At 55.3% G+C, this 24,524-nt stretch overlaps 2 protein-coding genes across 9 annotated transcripts in view; both read right to left on the bottom strand.

The window, feature by feature from the left end:
- C19H19orf33 (chromosome 19 C19orf33 homolog) overlaps window positions 1-24,524 on the bottom strand; it is a 231,429-nt gene that overhangs the window by 102,868 nt on the left and 104,037 nt on the right. The window lies entirely within an intron of this gene.
- The window catches only part of SIPA1L3 (signal induced proliferation associated 1 like 3), a 308,912-nt gene continuing 284,777 nt past the window's right edge, over window positions 390-24,524 (bottom strand). For 6 of the 8 annotated variants that reach the window (XM_028839531.2, XM_077982387.1, XM_028839532.2 and 3 more), the window contains 6 exons: window positions 17,256-17,421; window positions 15,551-15,794; window positions 10,655-10,798; window positions 7,084-7,219; window positions 4,832-4,913; window positions 390-2,659 (listed from right to left, as the gene is read on the bottom strand). In XM_028839531.2, coding sequence (XP_028695364.2) covers window positions 2,516-2,659; window positions 4,832-4,913; window positions 7,084-7,219; window positions 10,655-10,798; window positions 15,551-15,794; window positions 17,256-17,421 — 916 coding nt within the window. In that variant the 3' untranslated portion in view covers window positions 390-2,515. The remainder of the gene's footprint in view (window positions 2,660-4,831; window positions 4,914-7,083; window positions 7,220-10,654; window positions 10,799-15,550; window positions 15,795-17,255; window positions 17,422-24,524) is intronic. The other 2 variants (XM_028839535.2, XM_077982389.1) reach the window with 1 other exon arrangement.

The following is a 24,524-nucleotide window of genomic DNA, read 5'->3' as shown; positions in this document are numbered from 1 at the left end:
CCTCCTGCTTCAGCCTCTCAAAAAGTGCGGGGATTACAGGCATGAGCCACAGCACCTGGCTGAATGTCCAGATTAAAAGTTGGCCAATATTTCTAGGACCCAACACAACCAGCTGAGCCAGGTCTGGCCTTCAGGCCTCCAGTACCTCTGAGGCAGAATTTCACTCTTTTGAACTTAAGGACATTTCACATTCTGAGTGTTGGATTTCTGTCCTTTGGGTTCCCAGGAAAAGAAGTTAGCAAGGCAGGTGCCCCTGGTTCTTAGGACTCGTGTGTGGTGGTCATGGTGTGGGGGACTTGGGGACAGGAGCAGGAGGAGGGGCCGATGCGGGACCACACCCTCCCATCAGCAACTCCAGGCAGCTGCTCCAGAAGTGAACACACAAGCTATTTCTATGAAACATTTATTTCCTTTGAAACCTCCAGAAACATGCCAGAAAATCTCAAGACAGGGATGGGGGGGAAAAAAAAGACAATAAAGAATAATAATAAAAAATCCAAATGAAAAAATCAACATATGAAAAAAAAAAAAACAAAACCTGCTGCTATCTTCAGCCATCGGATAGAACACCAACCTCAAATTAAATAGATCTGTTTTTGCAGAAATCCTTAAAAAATAACACAAAACAAAACCAAAAATCATAATTTACACTTGTCCATGTACATGATTAAGTCCCCAAAATGATTCGAATGATCTGAAGATGGGAGGAGACAACTGAAGAAAACAAAAGGGGCCCGATTAGGGTCTAAGGGGTGGGGGTGGGGGACGGGAGGGCCCCCCAGAGAAGGGGATGGGGGAGAAGATGGCATCACAGTAGCTGGCCAGGGCTGAGGACGCTGCCTGGGGCACGCCCACCTCACTCTCGGTGTGGGGGTGAGGGTGGGGGCAGGGGCAGCGCTGAGGGTTCCTCCTCCAGGGGGCCAGAGGCTGATCACAGGAGACGCCATGAGAACCCTCTTCTCTCACCCCCACCCACCCACACCGGCACCTCCCTGAGTGCCTGCGTCCTATGCAGTCCCCGGAGCCCCCTTCCCTGAGGTTCCTGACCCCAGACAGAAGGTGGCAGGGGTCCCTGGACAAGGGCCGGGTTGCCTGGTGCTGGCTCACGGCCAGACCTGCTCTGCCAACTCCTCCCCGCCTGGTGCCTCCCAAAAAGGGCACTGGCCTGCCTGCCTGCCCTGACTTCCTCCCTCTGGTCCTCCCACTGACCCCCAGCCCACGGGGGACACGCCTTGGTCCTCAGCTTGAGGTTGGGGGGTGAATCCACAGACTGTGGCCATATAGGCTTGTTCTGGCGCCAACTCTACATGAAAAAATAAATATATATATATATATCTCTTTTTCTGTTTGTTTTTAAAGAAGGAAAAAAAGAAACGGTTTCCTGGGTGAACAGCATGGTACCACACCGGCGTGGCCGCCCCTTATTGCCTTTAGAGAACCAGCGTCCAGTGGGGTTCGCGGGGCAGTGTTCCCCAGGGAGCACGGTGAGGGGGTCTGGTGGTCGCTGCTGGGAGAGATGGGCTGGGAGACTTGCAAAGGAAAAAAAAACCAGAGGAGGAGGTGAAGGCTGTTCTCCTCCAGCCCTGTACTGAGGGCTTCGGGAGCCCCTCCTGGAGCCCAGAAGAAGCCGAGGCTGCTGGTCAGGGCCAGGTCGTGCCGGGAGGAGGAGAGAGTCGGCTGTGTGGTGGCTCCACCGCCCCGGCCTGACCTGGTTAGCTGGAAGGTGGAGGGGCCTGTGGACCCCCAGCCCAGGTGCAGTGGCCTCTGGTGGAAGAGGAGCTGATAGAAAAAGATCATATAAACCGTCCCGGAGGTACAAATAAGAGTTTCTCTCTCAAATAAATCGGCTCTGGAGGCTGGCCTTGCCTCTCTCTATCCTCAGGCCCCCAAGAAAATAATTTAAACTCTAAGAAAGTGCTCCTGGCAGCTGTTTGGGAGGAGGGGGTTGGGGGGGATCATGTTCGTGCTTTTTGGAGCTCACGCGCCAGGCACCGAGGCGCCCCGGTCTGTGTCCACGCGGGCCTCACCTCTCCGGATGTGGGGAAGAAAGGGCTGCTTTCACGCTGTACTTTTCATGCAGGGGCCTCGGCCCCACACGCCGCAACGTCGTCGTGCGTGGCGCAGAAACCTGCTCTGTGACCTCCTGGGGCCGCGGGGTCTGGGGACTGGGTCCTCTCTGTGTCCCCATCAGCTTCAGAGGGCTGGTCCCAGGAAGAGGCTAGATGGGGACAGCGGGACAGGCCCGGAAGCGGTGTAAGCACGGCCCAGCTCACCGGGACCACAGCCGGGCAGCTCGGAGGGAGGCCTGAGACCACGTTACCCTCGGGCGTGAGGGCCGTGCGCTGACCCAGACTCACAGCCCCGGTGAGGCCATCGTGGTTTCTGTGTCCGTGGGGAGGACCCTGGCTGAGTCATCTTGGTCACACGGGCGGCTGGGAGCCGAGCGGAGGGAGAGAGGCGAGCAGCGCCACGGCCTGCAGGGAAGGAGCGAGGGCGGGGTGGTGGCCCTCCCGCCTCAGAGCTCCTTCTTCTCCCTGCAGAAGATCTCTGCGAACTTGCGCAGCTGCTCGCTGGCGGCCTGCGACTCCTCCTGCAGCCGCTGGTTGTTCTGCCGCAGGCTGGCCACCTCTGACTGCAGCACCACCTTGTCCTGCTTCTCCTGCGTGGGGTGGGAAGCTGGCGTCAGGCGGGTGGCCTTGGCTGCTCCTGGAACAGCCGATGGCTCCCTGGGGCCTGCGAACCCTGGCCTGGCTGTGCTTTGGAGCCGACCACTAGAGCCGGGTCAGGCCGGGGTGCACATCCCACTCTGCCTCTCCACAACCGAGGGACCCTGGGCAAGTCACTCGGTTCCCGCAACCCTACCAGGGGGCTGAGGGTTGCCTGGAGCTCGTCTATGTACAGCTCCCGGAATGCAGCCCGAGGTGGAGTCACCGCCTGACAAACAGCACTGTTGTGGCCACCGCATCCCACCATCACACTACCTGAGGACTTGGGGACTGTCGCTATCCCCAGTTTCCTGGAAGACGACCCCAGCCTCACACAGCAAGTGGGGAGCTGAGACATGGAGGCAGGGTGGCCTGAGCAGACCCCATTCTTCCAGGAGGACGTAGCCCCGGAGGCAGGGACTTGTCTTAGGTCGCACAGCATTATGTGGTGGGGCGGAGGTCAGAACCTGGGCCCCTTTGATTCCACAGCTCGAGGACTTAACGCGTTACATGCTCTGCCACTTTTCTGACTTTTTTTTTTTTTTTTTTTTGAGACGGAGTCTCGCTCTGTCGCCCAGGCTGGAGTGCAGTGGCGCGATCTCGGCTCACTGCAAGCTCCGCCTCCCGGGTTCACGCCATTCTCCTGCCTCAGCCTCCCGAGTAGCTGGGACTACAGGCGCCCACAACTACGCCCGGCTAATTTTTTGTATTTTTAGTAGAGACGGGGTTTCACCGTGGTCTCGATCTCCTGACCTTGTGATCCGCCCGCCTCGGCCTCCCAAAGTGCTGGGATTACAGGCGTGAGCCACCGCGCCCGGCCACTTTTCTGACTTTTACCCAGAAGTATACGAACGATAGATAAAAGTCTCCTCCTCATTTTTCTTTTTTTTTTTTTGAGACTGGGTTTCGCTCTTGTCGCCCTCGGCTCACTGCAACCTCTGCCTCCCAGGTTCTAGCAATTCTCCTGCCTCAGCCTCCCAAGTAGCTGGGATTACAGGAGTGCGCCATCAAGCCCGGTTAATTTTGTATTTTTAGTAGAGATGGGGTTTCACCATGTTGGTCAGGCTGGTCTCAAACTCCTGACCTCAGGTGATCTACCCGCCTCAGCCTCCCAAAGTGCTGGGATTAGAGGTGTGAGCCACTGCACCTGGCCAGTCTCCTCCTCATCCTCCCGCCCCATGGAGACAAGTCCAAAGAACAAATTGACTGTCACCTTCTAGATGGCCCTCTCAACCGTGGTGGTTAAACAATAAATAAGTAAGTATGATGATGTTCTAGGCAACAGTGCTGCAGCTCGCTTTGGTTTTTACGTAAGTTACTGGATTTCTTTTGCGTGTTAGTAAATATATAGATTTGTTGTTACTTTAATTGGCTGCACGCTGTCCCGCTGCATGGGCGCCTGTAATTTACACCGCCGCTCTCCTGCTGAGGGACAGCCACGCTGGCTCCAATTTTTTATTGCCAATAGTGTGGCAATGAACGTCCTTGTTCACAATCTCTTTGTACTCACGCTGTCATGGATAAATTCCCACAAGTGGAATTACTGGGTTAACATTTTTTTTTTTTCTTTTTTGTGAGACGGAGTCTCGCTCTGTTGCCCAGGCTGGAGTCCAGTGGCATGATCTCAGCTCACTGCAATCTCCGCCTTCCGGGGTTCAAGTGATTCTCCTGCCTCAGCCTCCTAAGTAGCTAGGATTACAGGCGCCCGCCACCACACCTGGCTAATTATTATACTTTTTAATAGAGATGGGGTTTCACCATGTTGGCCAGGCTGGTCTCGAACTCCTGATCTCAGGCAACCCACCCCCCCTTGGCCTCCCAAAGTGCTGGGATTACAGGCATGAGCCACCGCGCCTGGACACAATTACATTTTTGATAAATGTTGTCCAACTGCCCCCCGAAAAGCCTGGGCGATTATTCTCCCCCCAAGAATGGATGAGTTTCTCTGAGTGCTTGCTAGCCTTGCGTGTTATCACTGTTTACTCTTCACCCATGACTGCACTCAAGCACAGGAGGTGTGGGGGTGGGGTGGGTGCTGCATGGCCGAGGCAGGTGCCTGATCCCTGCTGACCACCCTGCCCAGTGTCTGGGAAGTGGGATGGAGAGGGCGTGGCCCCCAGCGTTACCTTCTGCAGGTCAGTGTGCAGCTGTTTCAGCATCACCTCCAGCTGGTACACCTTGCCTGTCAGATCCAGGGGCGGCTCCTCACTGGAAAGACAGGGACCAGGTCAGCCTGAGGCCCCACAGCCCCTGAGGAGGGCTTCTGGCCCACAGCTGAGGAGCCTGGGGGTACGGGCCCCCTTAACCCTGACATTCTGGCGAAGCCCGAGGAGAAGCTCCCAGGGGAAGCAGGAAGCCAGCCGTCCACCGGCATACTCCACCCAGCAGGGGCACCTCGGTGGATGTGGATGGGGTGTTGGGAGCACCAGGCCAGGGGAAGGGTGGGCGCCCGCCCTGAAGTGTGTGTTTTCCCTGAGGCTGGGCCGTGCATGTGACTTCAGGGAGCACCCCTTCTTCACACCTCCAGGACACAAAGAGCCTGCTCCACAGATGCCTGCTGAGCACCTGGCGGGTCCAGGCACCACTCCAGGCACAGGAAGCACGAGAACGGACAGATGGTCAAAAGGGCCCGCCCTCGTGGGCAGGACCAATAACGGTCCTGTCAGTGATGCTGACCATGTGCCCATCACTGACAGCCAACCCGCACCAAGCCCCAGGCTGCCCGGCTCATCTCACAGAGCTCCTCTGCCCACTGCGGCCTTCGGATGTGCTGCACAGTTACCCGCTGGCCAGCGGAGGATATGCAGGCAGTATCGCCCACCCACGTGCTGCTGCTAGGATTTGAGTCAGGGACCCACGGCCAGTAGCCGCCCCCTGCAGATCCTCCCAGCCCTGGGCCTGCCTGGCCGCTGCAGAGAACGCACAGCCCCTTCCTGCTTGGAGTTGGGGCTGAAGGAGGCTCTGTTGGACGCTGCGGGTGCACAGGTGGTGGCGGTCGGGGGCTGGCCCTCCTGCCTTGCCCACCCTTTCCTACAACTTTGCTGCTGAGTCCTGGGAATCAGCAGCTGCAGAGGGAGATGGGGGCAAATGGACTCCAGGAGTGCCGCCCAGGGGCCACAGGTCCCACTGCTTCCCACAGCCCAGGCTGCTCCTGCCCCTGAGCCTGGCAGCACCATCTGGAACTGCCGATTTCTTGTAATTACAGCGGGGCCTACGTTCGTGGTGGAGGTTGAGTTCTGAAGCCAGAGTGTGAAAAGCAAGAAGTCAAAATTACCCTCAAAAATTGCTCCCACTGCCCATGAAGTACAGTGCACGGATGGTTGTATATAGAACCCTGCACCGTGAGGTGTGCAGACGAGTGTGAAATGCACTATTTAAATCCATGTACAGGCAGAATGTGCCATTTACATTCTCTCTGCCTCTTTTTAATTTTGTTTTCTGCCAAGTGAGTGCAGTCAAATATGCTGCGCTGAATGTGAGAAGCCACGCGTGAGATGACAAATGTGAGAGATCTGTCCCCGTCCTCTTCCTTCCCCCGTGAAGCCTCCTGAGGGCCAGGCCTGGCCTCAATTGCCACTGGGTCCTCAGATAGCCCAGCACGGCACCTGGCAGGGAGGCTGGGAAGGCTGAGCATGCGGCAGAAGTCTGTGAGGTTTAGGAACCTGCAGAGGAGGAGACGAAGGAGCAGATAGGCGGGAGCCTGGCAGCGATGGGGCTGGCGAGAGGCACAGGGCTGGGGGATTGGGAGACACTGCTGAGCAGCTTTCCTTCTTTTTTTCTTTTTTTGAGATGGAGTCTTGCTCTGAGGCCCAGGCTGGAGTGCAGTGGCGTGATCTCGGCTCACTGCAACGTCCGCCTCCCGGATTCAAGTGATTCTCCTGCCTCAGCCTCTCGAGTAGCTGGGATTACAGGCGCCTGCCACCACACCCGGCTAATTTTTGTATTTTTAGTAGAGACGGGGTTTCACCACGTTGGCCAGGTTAGTCTTGAATTCCTGACCTCAAGTGACCCACCCACCTTGGCCTCCCAAAGTGCAGGGATTACAGGTGTGAGCCACTGTGCCTGGCCTGCTTAGCAGTTTTCCAAGTTGGAAGCGAAACAACTGTGTGTGTATTGATTTCAGTGTCGTCTCCGTTGGACCGGGAGATCTGTTGGGACTGGGCAGAGTCTGTCTTAGTCACTGTGGATCCCCGGTGCATAGACAGGTGCAGTGTAATGACTTCCAACTCTTGTTAGGAGAGGGGAGCAGCTACTATATCAGCTTCTGCCCGAAGAGTGGTGGGGGTGACCCGCAGTGGCTGCCTCTCTCTGGAGGAGCGTCTTCCACTGCACAGACCTGCCGCTGGTATGAACCTGGGTGTTCCCAGGGAAAGCTCACCTCATGGTAGGCGTGGTCCTGGGGGTCGGGGGTCCCCTCTCCAGGCTCAGGTGGCTGTGGACAGGACTGTGTGCAGGCGGGATGTCTGGGCTCAGGGCCGGGTCGTTCAGAGAGAAGAGTGAGACGGCTCTTTGCACTGCCAGGGAGGGAGGAGGAGGAGAGGGTCAGTAAGGCTCCCAGCTTCTCCCTCAATTGCTGGACGATGCCTTTCCCTGCAAACCTCCACGACACTTCCCATCACTCTTGGGAAAGCCTGCATCGGCACTTGGATAGATTCTCGCCAAGACACCGAGCAAATGAACACACAAAACAAGAACACAAAATCCCATCCTGATTCCGATCGAGGCTTTTGATCCAATGACTAGTTCATACAAAATACAAGGGCTGGAGAAGGCAGTTAGATGAGAGTGCGAGGCAGCATCCGACTGGATTCTGAACCTGGCATGCTCTCAACATAAATGACTGGCTTTGGTCCACAAGTACAAGGTAGGAAAAAAGGGGTCCAAAGTGGACAGGCTGGCGCCAGGTCCACGGGGATTCGCTATACGATTCGCTTTCCTTCGGAGGAAGCCGGGAAGATTTCAAAAGCAAAAAGAGAAGTGAGACAGATCACATCATGCATATTGAAGAGAGAAAAGAAATCGCATGGGGTTGCCAGTGAAAGTGAAGATTCCTGGGTTCCGCCTTGGACATGTGACTGGCACTGGGGGTACCTGAGCCGTCTGCGTTTTCAAACGTGACTGTTGGATTTTCTTCCTGTAATGGCAACAGCTGGCCACCGCCCCAGTGCCCTCCAATAGTGGCTGGTTTAGTGAGCTACGAACAGCCAGACAATGGACTCCTCGGGGGTGTTAAACACACGAAGGCATCCCAGTGTGCCCTGTGTCGAGGGCGGCACCGCCAGGGGCAGGGCAGAGGGCGAGCCCCAGAGGCAAGCAGCTCCCCAACTTCCATTTCTGTGCCGCAAGAATAGCACAGTAAAAACCCCAACACTCCTTCCCTGGCACCACCCATTGGTAACATTTTGCCCATTTACTTTTTTTTTGAGACAGAGTTTCACTCTTGTTGCCCAGGCTGGAGTGCAATGGCGCGATCTTGGCTCAATGCAACCTCCGCCTCCTGGGTTCAAGAGATTCTCCTGTCTCAGTCTCCCAAGTAGCTGGGATTACAGGCCTGCGCCACCACACCCAGTTAATTTTATATTTTTAGTAGAGATGGGGTTTCTCCATGTTGGTCAGGTTGGTCTCGAACTCCTGACCTCAGGTGATCTGCCCGCCTCGGCCTCCCAAAGTGCTGGATTACAGGCATGAGCCACCACGCCTGGCCACGATATTCTCTAATATACAGTCATCTGCAAATGTTCTCCGATTCTCTGAATAATACCCTTTATAGTTATATTTTTCTATCTTGGATTTAATGTATATTCACTTTGACATTTGTGTTTTAAGAGACAGGGTCTTGTGATGTTGCCCATGCTGGAGTGCAGTGGCTCTTCACAGGCCCGAGTCCATTACTGATCAGCACGGGAGCTCTGACCTGCTCCATTTCTGACCTGGGCCAGTACACCTGTCCTTAGGAAACCTGGTGGTCCCTGGCTCCCTGGCTCCCTGGAGGTCACCATATTGATACTGAGTTTAGTGAAGACACCGGATCGGAACAGCACACTCCAGTCTAGAACTCCTGGGCTCCAGCAATCCTCCTGCTTCAACCTCCCAAGGAGCTTGGACTACAGGTGTGTAATACCACGCCTGGCAAATTTTAAAATTAGCGCCTATAATCCCAGCTACTCAGGAGGCTGAGGCAGGAGAATCGCTTGAACCTGAGAGGTGGAGGCTGCAGTGAGCCAAGATCATGCCACTGAACTCCAGCCTGGGTGACCAAGTGAGACTCTAAAAAATAAATAAGTAAAATAAAATTTTTTGTAGTGACGGGGTCTCGCTATGTTGCCCAGGCTGGTTGAATTCCTGGCCTTAAGCCATCCTCCCACCTTGACCTCCCAAAGTGTTGGGGTTACAGGTGTGAACCACTGCACCCAACCTGGAATATTTTAAATCAAACTCCAGACATCTTTGTATTTCATCTGTAGAAACTTCACTAAGTAGCTCTAGTGGATAAGGCATATATATATATATATATTTTTGGGGGAAGAAAACTACTATGCTATGAACACACCTACCAAAGTTAACGAGAATTCCTTTAGCCTTTTCCACTCATGTGAATTGCATGGGAAAACATACATATCTTCATTAAAACCCCGCACCTCCCGGCAGGCTGAAACCACTCTGACCTGCACTCCCTGCCAGCCCCTTTCCGGCTCCCGGGGAGGCACCGCTTCCTCCCAGGTCTTTCTGCTACGCCACCCCTCCCCCATAACCTTCTGTGGTTCATCTATTAATTTTATAAGGAAGGAAAAAGCTCCCTAGGCGACTGTGACGCACAGCCTGGGAGAGAAATCAGTGCCACCAGCCAGGCTCCTTCCGCTTTCTCACATGGGCTGCACAGCCCCCAGGCATGCCAGGTGCATGCAGCAGCTGGGAGTGGGTAGGGGCTTTGGCTGCCCAAGCCCTTTCCTGTGGCCTATGGTTGGTAGGGCTGGCGTCTGGGCAGCTCTGCCTTCTGCAGACAACACTACAACCGCTGATGGCATCTGGGTCTCCAGGGAGAGACCTGAGGCCTTCGTCACTTCCCACTATCCCGGAACCGGCTGTCCTGGCCCCAGGATGCCTGGAGACCCACACGAGAGAGGAGATGCCCCCAGCTACCCGGCCCCCTGTCCCCATGGACTCCCAGCACATAAAGGGCCCTGGGTGGCAGAACAAACCCTGTCCACTGCTCCAGGGAACCCAGGGAGTGAGGATCTCTGCAGGCCTGGTATGGGGAACCCCCGACCCAGAATCAAGGTCTTGGCAGGACCCTCAGGGCACTGAAAGTCTTTATTCCCTCTTCTGGCTCCCAAATCTGGGGCTGAAAACCCAAATGTGCTCAGGGACACAGACTTTTTTTTTTCCCCCCAGACACGGGGTCTTGTACTGTCGCCCAGGCTGGAGTGCATTGGTGTGATCACAGCTCACCACACAGCCTCCCTCTCCTGGGCTCAAGCGATCCTCCTGCCTCAGCCTCCAGAGTGGCTGGGACTACAGGTGTGCACCGCCATGTGTCACTTATGTTTTTCTCTTTTGTACAGACTGGGTCTTACTATGTGGCCCAGGCTGGTCTCAAACTCCTGGCCTCAAGTGATCCTCTTGCCTCGGACTCTCAGAGTGCTGGGATTACAGGTGTGAACCACTATGCTTGGCCTCACGTATCTTCCATGTGGTGTTTTGTGTAATTGTCATGGCAGCCTCAAGCATGGTGACTTTTACTTGTCGGTCAACATGGTAACTCGCATCAAAGAGATGAAGACACTTGCCCAGGGCCGCATGGTAAGCAAGTGATGGGGCAGGACTCGAACCCCGCTCCCTGATTCTGGAACCTGAGTGGGTATCCCTGCAAAGCCACGAGGCCCTCCATAACTCCCTCTAGAACAGAGGAGGGCGTGGGGGCCCGGCGGGACTGGGTGGAAGGTGCCTACCTTCGTATGCCTTGGCTGCGTTCACCAGGCTGGACCACTCGAGGCCAGCAGCCGTGTCAGGCAGGGGCATCATCCCAGGGTCCAGGCGCCGCAGGGGGCGGTCCCGCCCGTCAGCCAGCGAGAGCTCCGAGGCTGAGATGGTGGCTGGATGGGGAGGGTGAAGATGGCAGTGGTTGAGCATGACAACGCGGGGGACACATACACATGAAGACATTCCATTGCTTATGCAGAGACGCTACGTGTCCGGGACAACCTCCAGCAGGGTAAGGGGTCTGGGGGCGCTGGAGTCTACGGAGGCCTGACTTTAAACAAGGTGCTGGGCCAGGCCTGGCAGAGACGTCATCTGGACAAAACTCTGACGGGGAGGAGGGAGTGCGCCGGGGGACACCTGGGGGAGGAACATTCCAGGCAGACGGAACAGCCAGTGCTAAATCCCTGAGGCAGGAGTGCGCCTGGAAGGTTTAAGGAACACGGAGGCGGCCCCTATGGCTGGGTGAGGGTGAGCAAGGGAGGAAGCAGCAGGAGGCGAGGACAGAGGCAACACGGCCGCACCATGCAGGTCCTGTGGGCCCCAATGTCAACTGTGTTCTCACCCTGAGTGCAATGGAGCCCTGGAAGGCTCCCTCTGGGTGCATGTGGGGGATGGACTGTGTGCATGTGGGGGCATTTCGGGGGAGGCAGGGAGCAGGTAGGAGCTGTAACCATGACCCACAAGAGAGACAGTGACACTGCGCAGGACCAGGGTGGGGCCATGGTAGGACCAGGGGCAGATTCTGGGCCTACTTTTCAGGGGCAGCCAATAGGATTTCCTGAGGGATGGATATGGCTGTGAAACAAAGAGAAGGGCCAGGATTGCAGCTCTGATCAGGAAGGCTCGGGTGGGGGATCAGAAATCTGTTTCTGGAGGTGCTTAGTGGAGTTGGCCCTGGACACCCCAAGGAGACGGTGGGGGGGGGCTGGCCACAGGAGCTGGCAACAAATAGAGTCCCAGCTGCACCTGTAATCAGAATCGCCAGTGTATGGACAGTGTTTACACGCGGTGGGGTTGCCGTGGGGGGGTGTTCAGGTATGATACGCTGAGCAGAGGAGAGGCCTGTGACATCTCAGGGGTTGGAGGTGAGAAGCAACGGCACCAGCACTGCTCTCGCACCTGCTACGGCTATCGAGGGTCCCCGGCACCAGGCTCAAGCTCTGGCCTGGGGCTCCGTGACTCCCTGAAGCCCCTAAGGGACAAGGACAGAGGAGGATAGGCAGGTACAGAGAGACCAGGAGACAGGCCTGAGGGCCCTTAGCTGGGAATCGTCAGAGCCCGACCATGGGCCCAGTCTGCTCTGTGTTCCTGGCACCTCCTCTGTGCAGGGCCCAGGGGATCATCTCGCAGTCTCACCGTGAGCCTGGCGGGGGCAGGGGTGTCGCGATCTCCGCGCATGGAGGAGGAAAACTGAGACCCGAGCGAGGCGCTGCCTTGCCTGGGCTTGCATGGCTTCCAGCTGGTACTTCTTGGTGCTGACTACGTATGAGGTGTATGCTATGTGCTTTCCATATATTCACTTGTTTGATTCTTTCAACCTAGGGATGTGGGCACTACTTTTTCATTTTACAGTCAAAGAAACTGAGGCACAGAGAGATTATATCTGGAGTGGAAGACGTGGGACATAAACTCAGGTAGTCCAGCTCTGTGATATGTGGTGTGCAGTAAGTGCTGGCTGAATGGGTGAATGAACGAGTCCTTGGCCTCCTTGCTCCGCCCTCAGCCTCCATCCTCGGCCCTTGGCCTCCATGCTCTGCCCTTGACCTCCTTGTTCTGCCCTCAGCCTCCTTGTTCCGCCCTTGACCTCCATGCTCTGCTCTTGGCCTCCATTCTCCGCCCCAGACCTCCACGTTCCACCCTTGGCCTCCTTGCTCTGCCCTTGACCTCCATGCTCTACCCTTGACCTCAATGCCCCACCCTTAGCCTCCTTGCTCCACCCTTGACCTCCATGCTCTGCCCTTAACCTCCTTGCTCTGCCCTTGACCTCCATGCTCCATTCTTGGCCTCCTTGCTCACCCTTGACCTCCATGCCCCACCCTTGACCTCCTTGGTCTGCCCTTGACCTCCATGCTCCACCCCTGACCTCTTTGCTCCACTCTTGACCTCCATACTCCGCCCTTGGCCTCCTTGCTCTGCCCTTGACCTCCATGCTTTGCCCTTGGCCTCCATGCTCTGCCCTTGGCCTCCTTGCTCCGCCCTTGGCCTCTTTGCTCCGCCCTTGACCTCCATGCTCTGCCCTTGGCCTCCTTGCTCCACCCTTGACCTCCATGCTCTGCCCTTGACCTCCTTGCTCCGCCCTTGACCATGCTCTGCCCTTGACCTCCTTGCTCCGCCCTGGGCCTCCTTGCTCTTCCCCTGGCCTCCTTGTTCTGTGCCTCCAGCCTGCTGGCATCTCACTGCTCAGCTAGCGGGAGCCATGGGAGTGGCTGTCATTGCTGAAGAGGGCATCAGCAGCACCGTGTGACAGGCTCCTTGGTGTGGAGGGCACTTGGTTAGTGAAGCCCAGCCCAGGAATGCCCATGTCTCTCCATCTGGGATGGGGCCTGGGAAGGGCTCTGGAGCAGGCACTGGAGAAACAGAGGCCCAGGGTCCCTGGCCACACTGGAGCCAGACGGGACTCTCCCCAGCTCAGGGGTGTGGGGGAGTCAGATGGCCAAAGAAGGGTATGTGTGTGTTATGTGAGGCAGAGGGCCCTGAGCTGGGGTCACAGCAGTGATGGAGACAACCCCAGGCCCTGTCTTTGGGGGGCCCCCGGTACTGGGGTAGAGACAGACATATTCTCATCTAGTGACAGCTCAGGATGGTGATGGGGATACAGGGCAGTGAGGGGGGACGGAGGGGGTGAGAGAAACCCGGGAGGGGGCGATGGGGCCCGTGGAGGTGCCTGACTCAGCCTGGTAGGGGGAGGGAGGGCTTCCTGGAGGAGGGGGCATCTGAGCCAAGACAGAAAGAATGAGGTACAGCAAGCTGGAGGAATTCAGATCAACCTGTGGAGTCTGTGCCTGTGTCCTCTGTCACCACCTTTCTGCGGTGGCTGCTGTCCCCTTCCTTTGCAGTGGCTGAACGTCTACTTTGTGACCAGCCCTGCCTTAGGCAGAAACAGAGCAGCGAGGAGGAGAGGCCGAGGAAGGAACGTGGCGGGAAGCCTGGGGAGCAGGGAAATGTCCACTGGAGTGGGCAGCCCCGTGAGGGCAGGGGTGTGCTCTGCCTTGCTCAGGGCCGCATCCTGGCACCTGGAGTAGCGCCCCGCCCACAGCAGGCACTGCAGGAAGGGAGCACAGAGGAGGGCAGAGCAGCTCTGGAATTGAGATGGGGGCAGGGACCCAGCCCAGGGCTTAGAGGAGCCTTCCAGGAAAGAGCAGGAATGGAGCCAGCCCTGAAGGACAAGAGTGACCCAGAAGACGACTGAGGGAAGAGCATGGCGGGCAGAGGGAACAGCCATGCAGGATGCCCTGAGCAGGGAAGGTCTGATGTGCTGAGTGATCAAAAGGAAGGCTCTGCGAGGTGGAGGAGCAGAGGTGGGCGCCCCACACCACCAGGGCAAGGAGTACAGATGCAAACGCCAAGGCAACAGGGAGCTGCAGGGGAATTTTTTTTTTTTTTTTTGAGATAGAGTCTGGCTCTGTCACCCAGGCTGGAGTGCAGTGGCTTGATCTCAGCTCACTGCAACCTCTGCCTCCTGGGTTCAAGCGATTCTCCTGCCTCAGCCTACTGAGTAGCTGGGATTACAGGCACCCACCATCATGTCCAGCTAATTTTTGTATCTTTAGTAGAGACGGGGTTTCACCACGTTGGCCAGGCTGGTCTCGAACTCCTGACCTCAAGTGATCTGCCTGCCTCGGCCTCCCAAAGTGCTGGGAGGCATGAGCCACTGTGCCCAGTCTGCGGGGGAATTTTAACGGGGGAGACAGACCACCCTTCATAAAAGTCGCAGAGTCTCCTCCACCCCATCCCCCACAGCTCACAAGAGGCTCTGTACAGATGGCACAGGCAGGCACAGCCCCTCAGCTGAGACCCTTGGGGTAGCACATGCCCCTGAATTTGAGATGTGCTTGGATTTGAGAGAGTAAGTGTGCAGATGCTGTGTATAATGTAACACACCCAGAAAGGTCAGGGGCACCCCACACGCAGTGGCACGCCAGCGCTCTGCCCCAAGCTCCTCATCGCTAGTACTAAGTAGGGGGACTATGGACCCTAAACAGCCTCACGTCCCTCCAGGCCAGGTTTGCCACCCAGTGCACATGGTGCAAACTTACGTACTGTCTTTCAGTTGTGGGGGGCTTAGGGGGTGGATAAGGGGTCACAGGGTGCATCTGGGGCATGGCCAACCCCAGCTGGCTCGTGGCTTTTGATGGGGGTGGTGTGCGCAGTACCTGTTTAAGGGGAATGCTTGGTAAATATTTGCTGGGTGATTAAGGAGTGGACAAGTCACACCATGCACCGCCCCCAAGTGTGGCAAACATAGGGGGAGTCAGGGAAGCAAATAAAATGCTCATGAAGCAAACCGCTTGGTGCTGGAATGGGTGGGAGGGTTGGGGGGTGCTGGGGCAGCAGCTAGGCAGCCCCATTCCCCAGGCCTGTACCCTGAGGGTGGACTTCCTCTCTGGTCTCAGGTGACTCCAATCCTTGGGTGCTCCTGACTCCCAGGTGACCCTCTGATGCTTGGCCAACAATCCTTGCTCCTTGGGTGACACCTGGTGCCCCACCATCAGGCCCTCCGAAGTTCCTGCGAATCCCATTCCTCCGAGATGGCCCCAACACTGATGATCTCTAGCCTTTGACCTCCAGGTGAGCCCCTGCTCAGGCATCCCCACCTCCCAACCTTGGGGTAAATACCGCGCCAGTCCCAGGGAGCCCGGGCTCACATTTCTTCTCGGGGAAGCCGCTGCCAGTGGCAGGGGTGGCGCCGGGGCCGCCGGGCGGGTGGGGGTGCTGGTGCTGGCGGCGTGCAGGCAGCGTGCTGGACGGGAAGGCGCAGGTGCTGGTGAAGAGCACGTCGCTGGGGAGCCCTGGCTCTAGGCCGGCGGGGCTGGCGAAGCTGGGCTCCCGGCGCCCGCTGCACAGGCTCTCGTCCGACAGTGTGCGCTGCAGGCCCTTCTGCGGCGACTGCTGTGGGGGTGGGTGGGATGTTGGGGGAGGTCACGGACTGGCTCGTAGCCAGGGTCCTCAGAGGCATCTTCCCCTCCAGGACATCGGTGGCGAGTCCTTACCGACCCAGCATCCATTCCTGCCTGATTTTTCTTTCTTTCTTTCTTTCTTTTTTTTTTTTTGAGATGGAGTCTCACTCTGTCGCCCAGGCTGGAGTGCAGTGGCCGGATCTCAGCTCACTGCAAACTCCACCTCCCGGGTTTACGCCATTCTCCTGCCTCAGCCTCCCAAGTAGCTGGGACTACAGGCGCCCGCCACCTCGCCCGGCTAGTTTTTTGTATTTTTTAGTAGAGACGGGGTTTCACTGCGTTAGCCAGGATGGTCTCGATCTCCTGACCTCGCGATCCGCCCGTCTCGGCCTCCCAAAGTGCTGGGATTCTTTCTTTTTTTTTTAGAGACAGGGTCTCACTCTGTCACCCAAGCTGGGGTGTAATGGGGTGATCTCAGCTTACTACAACCTCGACCTCCTGGGCTTCAGCGATCCTCCTATCTCATCTTCCCAGGTAAGTAGCTGGGACCACAGGTGTGTGCCACCACACTTGGCTAATTTTTAGATTTTTTTATAGAGATGGGGGTCTCATTATACTGCCCAGGCTGGTCTTAAAACTCCTGGGCTCAAGTGATCCTCTCACCTTGGCCACCCAAAGTATTGGGATTACAGGTGTGAGCCACCACCTCGGCCTTCTTCCTCCTTTCTGACCAAAGTGCTCCCATTTCCCCCTGGGGACTCCCGCTCCCCAACCCCACCCTCCAGCTCTGGGTAAGGGCTGGTGATCAAAGCCTGACGGGTTGGGGAAGGTGGTGGGAGGCAAGCTGGACCCACAAGAGTCAGTGCTGGGACCCCATTGGGTAGTGCTGGGCTGATGTGCTCTCTTCCCCCAGCTGTGGCTGGTGGGACCCAACCCTGGGGAGGCTGGGGTCCACCTCGACTCCCACAAAACAGCTCCTGCCTGGCAGTGAGGATGAGCAGGGCAGGCCTGGCTGGGAGGGGAAGGGAAGCAGGTGCCATGGAGGTTCCCTGGCGCCCACTGTTCTTTCCACCCCCGTCCCTGAGTAACAAGAGCCTGAACTTCCCCTGGGAGCCCCTGCTCCACTCAGTCCCTGTGGTTTGGGCGGATGTGGCTGTTTCTATCCTGGGCTGGAGGAGGAGGGCACGAGGCCCAGGTCCCTCCAGTTGTATGAGGTTCTCGGTATGGGGTAGATTCCTGTGTGCCTGCCTGGGCTCATCCTGTGATCCCAGCCCAGACTAATGCACTGCCCTCACTCCCAGCCACGAGCCCACACCCCTCAACGGGACTGGCAGATGCTGAAAGCTGGGGGCACGATGGGACCGCGGGGAGCACAGTCCTTCTCCCTGTCCACCCGGATCTGAGATCCCACTGGAAGCTGGGGGTCGGGAGCTGGGGATGGGGTGCTACGTACTCCTGCGTCTCTCTCCTGCTCTGGCCCCAGGTTGTCCATGATGATGAGTTTCTTCAGGTCATCCTCGATGGTGGATTTGTAGTTCTTACGTGGCGACCGGAGGTCTCGGAGGGATGCCCTCAACCTCGGTTGTCCAAAGACGTTTTTGGTGTTCGTGTCCACCTGCCTGGAATGAGAGCGTCAGGGTCAGAGGGGTGCCAGGGAGGCTCAAGCCACTTTTCTTTTTTTTTTTTTTTTTCGAGGCCGAGTCTCGCTCTGTGGTCCAGGCTGGAGTGCAGTGGCCGGATCTCAGCTCACTGCAAGCTCCACCTCCCGGGTTTACGCCATCCTCCTGCCTCAGCCTCCCGAGTAGCTGGGACTACAGGCGCCCGCCACCTCGCCCGGCTAGTTTTCTGTATTTTTTAGTAGAGACGGGGTTTCACCGGGTTAGCCAGGATGGTCTCGATCTCCTGACCTCGTGATCCGCCTGTCTCGGCCTCCCAAAGTGCTGGGATTACAGGCTTGAGCCACCGCGCCCGGCTCAAGCCACTTTTCAAAGCTGTTAGGATTCAAGAGGGCCGGCTCCCACGGGACGCATGGCCACAGCCTTCTCTCCTTCACCCAGTGAACGTGTGGCAGAGAGGGGCTTGGATCCATTCCCTCCTTCCACAAACGTTTCCCGGGAACCACACGGAGCCTGCTGTGCTGTCCTGTCCCAGGTGCCAGGGACACGGCCGTGAGCACCGAGTTGGCAGCCAGTGGGGGAGGCCCACGCTGAACACATGCACAGAGACGGAGCCCCTGTGTGAGGGGAGAAGCTTTTTTTTTTTTTCGCTTGAGACAGAGTTTTCCCTGTCGCCTAGGCTGGAGTGCCGTGATCTCGGCTCACTGAAACCTCTGCCTCCTGGGTTCAAGCTATTCTCCTGCCTCAGCCTCCGGAGTAGCAGGGATTACAGGGACCCGCCACCATGTCCAGTTAATTTTTGTACTTTTAGTAGAGACGGGGTTTCTCCATGTTGGTCAGGCTGGTCTCGAACTCCTGACCTCAGGTGATCCCCCGGCCTCGGCCTCCCAAAGTGCTGGGATTACAGGCGTGAGCCACCGTGACCAGACCTGCGTCTTTGCCTATTGTCAGTCTACCCAGCAGAATGTGAACCATACCAGAGCAAGGCCTGGGTTTCCCTTGGAACATATATGTAGTCATTTGTGTGTGGGTGGCAGGGGATTTCTTTTTTTTTTTTTTTGAGTCAGAGCCTCCTCTGTCGCCCAGGCTGGAATGCAGTGTTGTGATCACAGCTCGCTGCAGCCTCAACCTCCTGGGCTCGAGTAACCCTCCTACCCCGGCCTCCCAAGTAGCTAGGACTACAGGCGCATGCCACTACACCCAGCTAATTTTTTTGTAAAGATGGGGTCCCACTATGTTGCCCAGGCTGGTCCCAAACTCCTGGGATTACAGGCATGAGCCACTGTGCCCAGCTTATAAATTCATTTGATCCCCACCACTGCCATATGTGTTAAGGACAATTGGTATCCCATCTCAAGGATGAGGCTATTAAGGTACAGAGGAGTTTAGCCACTTGTCCCAAGTCACACAGCCTGTGAGTGAAGGAGTCAGGATTCAAATCAAGGCCGCCAGGCTGCAGAGCCTACCCACGCCACTGCCAAGCTTGACTGTCACGTGTATATCAGAGATGGCAGGAAAAAACATGTATGGTGTGGGGAACAGCCACATTGGATTTAAAAATATGCTTCTGTCTGCAGATAACAATTTCTGGAAGAAATTATGAACCATGATAACCTCTGGGAGGTAGAATCTTATTAGGTAGAAAAATAGGACTTTTCCTTTTTATCTGATATCCTTCTGAACTGTCTGAATTTACTTAAACATAATCATGTGTTATAACAATAAAAATAATAAAAATTAGCTTAATAAAAGCTGATGCCTGGAATTCTTCATTCTGTAATGCAAGAAAGAAAAAGAGTCTTTGAACCTGGGGAAGAAATAAGATGTCTTGGGTTCCTGAGGGTTTTAACGACTAGGTTTCCTTTTTCTCTTTCTCAGCTGCCAGCCTTGGGATTTTAACAAAGGAAGGGCAAGAGCAGGGCCAGATTTCTTCCCTGTCAGGTCATATTCCTCCCCAGATTGGAATTCCAGGTCTAGGATAATGCTGGGTCTGTCAATATCAGGGAAGTATATTCTCTACGCAAATTAAAAGCTTTAGATCCAAAATAGAGAAACAGAGAGAGAGACAAAGAGAAAGAGAGACAGACACAAATCAAAAGGGGACTCTCCCACCCCTTTTGATTTCAACATTTCCCAGAATGCCCTGCACAGGGGAGCGTGACTCTGCAGGGCTCATGGTGCCCATCTCCCGGCAGTGAGGAAGCTGGCCTGGCCTTCAGCACGCCCCCCAGCCAGTGCACTGCCCACAGGCTCCGCTCGAGAGGGGCGTGCTAAGACCTCCCGGAAGCATGAATAAAATGTGCTTGCTCTTTGCACTAGCAGTCCTAGTTCTGGAAACGCGTCCTTCAGAAAGGCTCACATGAGTCCACAGTGCCACGTGTACACGGACACTTCCTAGGGTCCTGCCTGCGGAGCAGACAGCAGCCCCCAGCTGGGAAAGGGCCGGGTCCACCACCCAGAATCACACCCTCCGGAGACGCACGGCAGATCCACATGGTGTGCAGAGGCCCTCCCAGATACGACGTCACGTGGAAAAAAGAAGTATGGATAGCGTGAAACCATTTTTAGAAAACTCACACACAGCTCAGCTTGGTACACTGGAGTTTACCAAACTTTCCTTTCTAATACTGGATACGTGAGGGATTCACTTTCTTTTTCTTTTTTTTTTGAAACAGGGTCTTGCTCTGTCACCCAGGCTGGAGTGCAGTGGTGCGATCTTGCCTCACTGCAACCTCCGCCTCCCGGGTTCAAGCAATTCCCCTGCCTCAGCTTCCCGAGTAGCTGGGATTACAGGCACCTGCCGCCATGCCTGGCTAATTTTTGTATTTTTAGTAGAGACAAGGTTTCACCATGTTGGCCAGACTGATCTTGAACTCCTGACCTCGGGTGGTCCGCCTGTCTCAGCCTCCCAAAGTGCTGGGATTACAGGCATGGGCCACCACGCCCAGAATGACATCACTTTCTACACACTGATATGGAACTACTGCCAAGAAACTTAGGTCGGGCATGGTGGCTCATGCCTGTAATCCCAGCACTTTCGGAGGCATAAGTGGGAGGATCACTCGAGCCCAGGAGTGTGGAGTGTGAGACCGGCCTGGGTAACACAGTGAGATCTGAGATCTCACCTCCACAAAAAGTGAAAAACTAGGTGGGTGTGGTGGTGTACTCCTACGGGACCAGCTACTGAGACAGGAGACTGCTTGAGCTTGGGAGGTTGAGGCTGCAGTGAGCTATGATGGCGCCACTGCACTCCAGCCTGGGTGACAGAGTCAGAGCCTGTCTCAAACAAACAAACAAACAAAAAGACTTGAAGAGAAAGAGCAAGTGAGGAAGCAGTTCATATGCAGGAGGTGACCACATTAATAAAACGGGTGCAAGGGAAGCCCTCACAATCGTGTGTGCACTCACATTTGGAACATTTCTGGAAGAATGTAGAAATGAAACAACGGTTGCTTTCGGGGAGGGAGCAGGATGGCTGAGGGCCAGGGAAGGGAGAGAAGCTCTTTCTATTGCAAACCCTTTTGTAGTATTTTGGTTTTTACCTTGTGCATGTTTTACCTTTCAAAACCTCGATGAAGAAAACAGCCTCCAGGTTCTGACTGACGGCACTGGACATCATCTCTGATTTGCCTCTGTTGTGTAAATTTGAATTTTGCGCCTGGCGTGGTGGCTCAACACCTGTAATCCCAGCACTTTGGAGGCCAAGGCAAGTGGATCACTTGAGGTCAGGAGTTCAAGACCAGACTGGCCAACATAGTAAAACCCTTTCTCTACTAAAAATACAAAAATTAGCCAGGCATGGTGGTGGGCGCCTACAGTCCCAGCTACTTGGGAGGCTGAGGCACGAGAATCACTTGTACCGGGAGGCAGAGGCTGCAGTGAACTGTGATCATGCCACTGTGCTCCAGCTTGGGCAACAGAGTGAAACCCTGTCACAAAAATGACGACAACAAAATATGTTTAATCTAAAATAATTGAGTTAGAAGTGAAGTGACTCAAAAGTGCCTCTCATAATAACAAAGACACTATCTCCAAAATGCTTAGTGAGTTACAGCACATACAAGGGGAATGTATGAACAAAAGTAATAATTCTAAGCTAATATTTTATATATGCAATTTTTTTTTTTTTTTTTGAGAAGGAGTCTCGCTCTGTTGCCCAGGCTGGAGTGCAGTGGCCGGATCTCAGCTCACTGCAAGCTCCGCCTCCCGGGTTCACGCCATTCTCCTGCCTCAGCCTCCCGAGTAGCTGGGACTACAGGCGCCCGCCACCTCGCCCGGCTAGTTTTTTGTATATTTTAGTAGAGACGGGGTTTCACCGTGTTAGCCAGGATGGTCTCGATCTCCTGACCTCGTAATCCACCCGTCTCGGCCTCCCAAAGTGCTGGGATTACAGGCTTGAGCCACTGCGCCCGGCCTTTTTTTTTTTTTTTTTTTTTTTTTGAGACAGTCTCGCTCTGTCACCTAGACTGGAGTGCAGTGGCATGATCTTGGCTCACTGAAACCTCTGCCTCCTGGGTACAAGTGATTCTCCCGCCTCAGCCTCCCAATAATTGGGACTACAGGCACTTGTCATCATACTTGGCTAATTTTTGTATTTTTGTAGAGATGGGGTTTCACTATGTTCGCCAGGCTGAACTCCTGACCTCAGGTGATCCACCCGCCTTGAAAAAAAATCTTTTTCTCTTTTGTCTTTCTTTTGAGAAAGAGTTTTGCTCTTGTTGCCTAGGCTGGAGTGCAATGGTGCAATCTCGGCTCACTGCAACCTCCGCCTCCCGGGTTCAAGCCATTCTCCAGCCTCAGCCTCCCGAGTAGCTGGGATTACAGGCATGCGCCACCACACCCGGTTAATTTTTGTAGTTTTAGTAGAGATGGGGTTTCACCATGTTGGCCAGGCTGGTCTCAAACTCCTGACCTCACGTGATCCACCCATCCCGGCCTCCCAAAGTGCTGGGATTATAGGCATGAGCCACCACGCCTGGCCGAAAAAATTTTTTTATACAGATGGTACCTCACCATGTTGTTGCCCAGGTTGGCTTCCAACTTCTAGGCTCAAGCAATTCCCCCGCCTCGGCCTTCCAAAGTGCTGGGAGTACAGGTGTGAGCTACTGCATCTGGTTGTGATTTTTTTTTTTTTTTGAGATAGAGTTTAGCTCTTGTTGCCCAGGCTGGAGTGCAACGGCGTGATCTTCGTTCACTGCAACCTCCATCTCCTGGGTTCAAGCAATTCTCCTGCCTCAGCCTCCCGAGTAGCTGGACACGGGATGTGGAACAGATTACAGGCATGCGCCACCACGCCTGGCTAATTTTGTATTCTTAGTAGAGACGGGGTTTCTCCATGCTGGTCAGGGTGGTCTCGAACTCCCAACCTCAGGTGATCCGCCTGCCTCGGCCTCCCGAAGTGCTGGGATTATAGGCGTGAGCCACCGTACCACAACCGGCTCTGGTTGTGATTTTTAAAATGTATCTGCAACTAAATAAATATTAAAAGGAGCCGAGTGCAGTGGCTCATGACTGTAATCCCAGCACTTTGGGAGGCCGAGGGGGGCGGATTGCCTGAGGTCAGGATTTCGAGACCAGCCTGACTAACACGGTGAAACCTCGTCTCTATTAAAAACACAAAAATTAAGAAGAACAAAACAAAACAAAAATTAGCCAGGAGTGGTGGTGTGCGCATATAGTCCCACCTACTTGGGAGGCTGAGGCAGAAGAAGTGCTTGAACCTGGGAGGTGGAGGTTGCAGTGAGCCGAGATCGCGCCACTGCACTCCGGCCTGGGCAACAGAGCGACACTTTGTCTCAAAAATAAATAAATACATAGATAAATAAATAAATAAATAAATAAATATTAAAAGGAACTATGAAGCGATTTCATTTGTGTCCCCCCTGATATTTTATATGTTTAGTTTACACATGTTTACACAAACACACACACATACAAGCCACCTCTGGATTTCGTCACTGGGAAAGCTCTTGCTATTGCATAGGGCTGTTGTCTCTCCAGGTATATCTTCTGAGCTCCTGCTAAGTGTGTGGTCTGGGTGAGGTTCAGGATGTCTCCGTTCTGGGCCCCGTGGGGGTGACAGAGAGGAAGCAAGCTGCCATGGGAGCGGCATTCGCTGTTCCCTGGGACAGGTGCTGGGGGTGGGTTGAGCCTGGTGTGGGGGTTCAGAGAACTTCTCCAAGAAAGACGTGTCTGTGTTGATACCCAAGGAGTGGTGCTATGGGTTGAACTGGGCCCCCACAAAAAGCTATATTGAAGTCCTAAGCCCCAGCATCTCCAAATGTGACCTCATTTGGAGACAGTCTTTCCAGAGGCAATCAAGTAAATCAGGTAGACCCTAATTCCGTTAGATTGGTGTCCTTACAGAAAGGGGAAATGTGGGCACAGACACAGGGAGAACGTCATGCGAAGAGGAGGCGGAGACGGGGGTGATGCATCTACGTGTTGGCACCCACTGGCTGCTAGGAGGGAGGCCAGGAACAGGTTCTCCCTCACCGCCCTTGGAGGGAACCACCCTGTCAACGCCTGGACCTTGGACTTCTGGCCTCCACAACGGTGAGATGGTACATTTCTGTAGTTTAAGCCACTTAGGGTGTGGTACTTTGTTGCGGCTGCCCCAGCAAATTAACATGGGTGGGCAGGAGTGAGCCTAGAGTGGGGGTGTGGGTTGGGGGGTTCATGGCAGAGGAAGCAGTGTGCACGGGTGATTGTTGAGGAGGGTAACAGGGTTCAGCAGGGCCCAACTTGGGGCACACTGAAAAGTGGGGGCCTTATAGTATCTACTTATTGGGTTCGCCGTGAGAATCAAACGAGATCCACGCGTCTTATGTTCAGGATGGAGCATGCCCTGTGTGCCGGGCACGTTACAAGTGCCTTGTGACCAAGATGGCAGAACCTATTTCCCATGGGGGACACAGGATGTGGAACAGAGTACAGCGACACGGAATGACAGCCTGGGCTACTGAAGGCCAGGAGGACCTGTGTGAGGGGGTGGCATTAGAGCGAGTCCTCGTGAGCTGCACCCCACAAGATCTGGAGGGAGCTCACTGCAGGCAGCATTGAGAGCCAGTGCAAAGGCCCTGGGGTGTGCCTCGATGTGGAGAGTG

The sequence above is a fragment of the Macaca mulatta genome, chromosome 19 (genome assembly GCF_049350105.2).
Source record: "Macaca mulatta isolate MMU2019108-1 chromosome 19, T2T-MMU8v2.0, whole genome shotgun sequence".
Classification (NCBI taxonomy): Eukaryota; Metazoa; Chordata; class Mammalia; order Primates; family Cercopithecidae; genus Macaca; species Macaca mulatta.
This window is presented reverse-complemented; position numbering and strand designations above follow the sequence as displayed.